The sequence below is a fragment of the Cupressus sempervirens genome, chromosome 8 (assembly GCF_028749045.1).
Source record: "Cupressus sempervirens isolate cs-2001-9-10 chromosome 8, ASM2874904v1, whole genome shotgun sequence".
In the NCBI taxonomy this organism is placed as follows: domain Eukaryota; kingdom Viridiplantae; phylum Streptophyta; class Pinopsida; order Cupressales; family Cupressaceae; genus Cupressus; species Cupressus sempervirens.
In genome coordinates this window covers 200844473-200847103 of record NC_143125.1, presented here as the reverse complement: position 1 = coordinate 200847103, position 2631 = coordinate 200844473, and the positions used below count along the sequence as shown (strand labels likewise).

The 2631-nt window shown below is 32.3% G+C and overlaps 1 protein-coding gene across 1 annotated transcript; it reads left to right on the top strand.

Moving 5' to 3' along the window:
* Window positions 1-1736: 1736 nt before the first annotated feature.
* On the top strand, window positions 1737-2244 carry LOC149542209 (pathogenesis-related protein PR-4-like). Its single transcript, XM_089795699.1, has 2 exons — window positions 1737-1997; window positions 2080-2244. The coding sequence occupies exons 1-2, from the start codon at window positions 1737-1739 to the stop codon at window positions 2242-2244; spliced, it is 426 nt and encodes a 141-aa protein (XP_089651825.1).
* The last annotated feature ends 387 nt before the right edge of the window (window positions 2245-2631 follow it).

The window sequence follows — 2631 nt, the reverse complement described above, 5'->3', positions numbered from 1 at the left end:
CTTCATGCCCTATGGGGTTTTATTATATAAGTATATGTCTAAGTGTTGGACTAATAGCAACAATATGTTTCCTTGCTACTGGAATATGTTTCTATTTTATTTGTTTGTTAGTAATAGGACTGATGGTATAGATGGTTTTATCTAGTAACTTATTTGTTTTTTGAAGTATAAAATTGGTATTGGTTAGATGATTGGGAGGTAGCCTCCCGCCGATCCTTCAACCCTTTTGCACTCTGAGGTAAGCCCCTTGTCCTTTTGGCTGCTATCTAATACTTCAAAAACATATAGTAATCCTATTATGAATAATTAATAATTTTGAACAATCCCTCCCATGATTCGTTACATATATAATTGATGCTTGCTTGCATAACGAGACCCCATAAACATTTATAAAAAAAGGAGACAGTAGTGAACTTCCTTGTATTGCACACTCTACACAAATAATGATCTACTATATTACTGTAATTTACTTCTAAGATAAAAAATTGGCTTGAAATAGTTGTGACCCAATGCACATTTCTTTATGTTGTAAATTGTTAGCATAAGCCCATTATTTGCCTATTACAAAGAACTAAAAAAGAAGTCCTATTCAATATCCTCAAAATAATCACTGATTTAAATTTTTTATAGAGGTAGGAATGACTTTGTTTACTTTAGCATCTCCCATTAAGATGCTACTATCAATTCACAACAAATGTGGGTATGAAGGTAGAAAGAGCAAAACCTCCCATAAGTGGGATGGTCTCCCCAATTTGTCTAATCATTTCTTTGAGAAAAAAGTTGTTGAGTCTATCTTTTACAATAGATATTCAAATAGTTTCTTTATATCTATTGTTTCTAGGAAAAGAATTGTTTTAGGAAGAACTATTTTGTACACAAGTATTTATCTTGAATTTTTAATTATTATATACAATGATTATTAAGTTGTTAAAAGGTAAACTCAATGTATGCATTAATATTATGATTTGATAGAAAATAAAATATTAAGTCTAATATGAACCCTATATTAGTAGTGCCTAAAGAAAACACACCTTTAATGTCATGATATATTATATTAATATTGTTTAACTTCCAACAATATTTAATACTATTTTTACTTAAAAATTATATTTTCTAATAATAATATACGCTAATTCTAAAATAATAGTTTATAATAACATAGACTAATCCTTTTATGACTAATTATTTTGAAAAATCCATCCGATGATTCGTTACCTATATAAATGACAATTGCACAAAAACAAGTGACAGTTGTGAACTTCCTTGTATTGCACGCTGTTCACAAATAATTATTTATTATATTACTGTAATATATTTCGAAGACAAAAGCAGGCTCTAAATAATTGTGACCCAATGCACATTTCTTTATGGTGTATATTGTTAGCTATTACAAGGAACAAACAAAGAAGTCCTATTCAATGTCCTCGTTCGAAATAATCACTGATTTAAAAAATCTACAGAGGTAGAAAACTTAAAATATATCGTCGTTCTTGTTCCAAATCAAAACTCAGTGTTGGTATTATCAAATTTTAGATTTACCCATGTTCCCATTCCACAATCCAGTTTGCACTAGAAGTCCAACCAAATAAGCCAAGGCTTTCATTGCTACCAAGAAAAATATTGAGACTAAGCCCTAATGATAACTCTATAAATCATAGGCGTCATTGTAAGGAAATGTCACCTTAATACAACAATCAGTTCAAAGCATATATTCTGGTTGGCTTGAGCGTATAGTCATGGCTTTCAAGAATATGATGTGGAATATGTCTGTATGCCTCTTTGCGGCTTTCCTACTCGGTAATATTTGTGTTAATGGCAAGACTTTTACCACGTTCAATGACTTTGATTCTGCTGGTGATTACTCCATCGATGGGCTCTATTGCGCAACATATGACTCTAATCAGACACTAGAGTGGCGTAGTGCATATCTCTGGACTGGTTATTGTGACCAAGCTGGTCAGCCCATGGAACCTTCCCTCTGTGGAAGCTGTGTCCAAGTAAACTCATCTGCATCATATACATTAAGAATTTTTAGGTCATATGTATAATGTTTATACCTAATTATTTCAATTGTTTCAGGTGACAAATGATGCAACGCGTCAAAATGTGACCGTACGAGTTCTGGACCGGTGCCAAAATGGAGGACTGGTTTTAGAAACTGATGCTTTTACTGCCATTGATGGAGATGGAAAAGGAACGCGTGACGGCCATATGCTAACTACGTACAAGTTCGTGGGGTGTTAGAACAAATTCACAGGCTCAATTATGGCTACCTCGACATCAATTGGGTAGCTTTGCATTGAATAAAACTGCTTGTGGTTGTCACAAGCCTTTTCTGTTTTCTAGGTTTGAGTATCTTAGTAATGGATGTAAGTGCAACGTGCTTCACAGAAATGGAAAGCAATTAGATAAACAGTTGCTTTTGACTATGCTTCAATGTGTTTTTTCAAATGGGAATTTAATTTTGTGTTGATGAGAAATTCAGTATAACTTCTTTCTCTTCAACGACTGGGGCCATATGAATTTTCTCGTTAGGTTTAAAATGGACATTGCTAATTTACAAATTAACTTTTATTATGGTAAAATATTTTTAAAGGGATTTTGGAACGTTTTATTAAAAAAAAATTATTA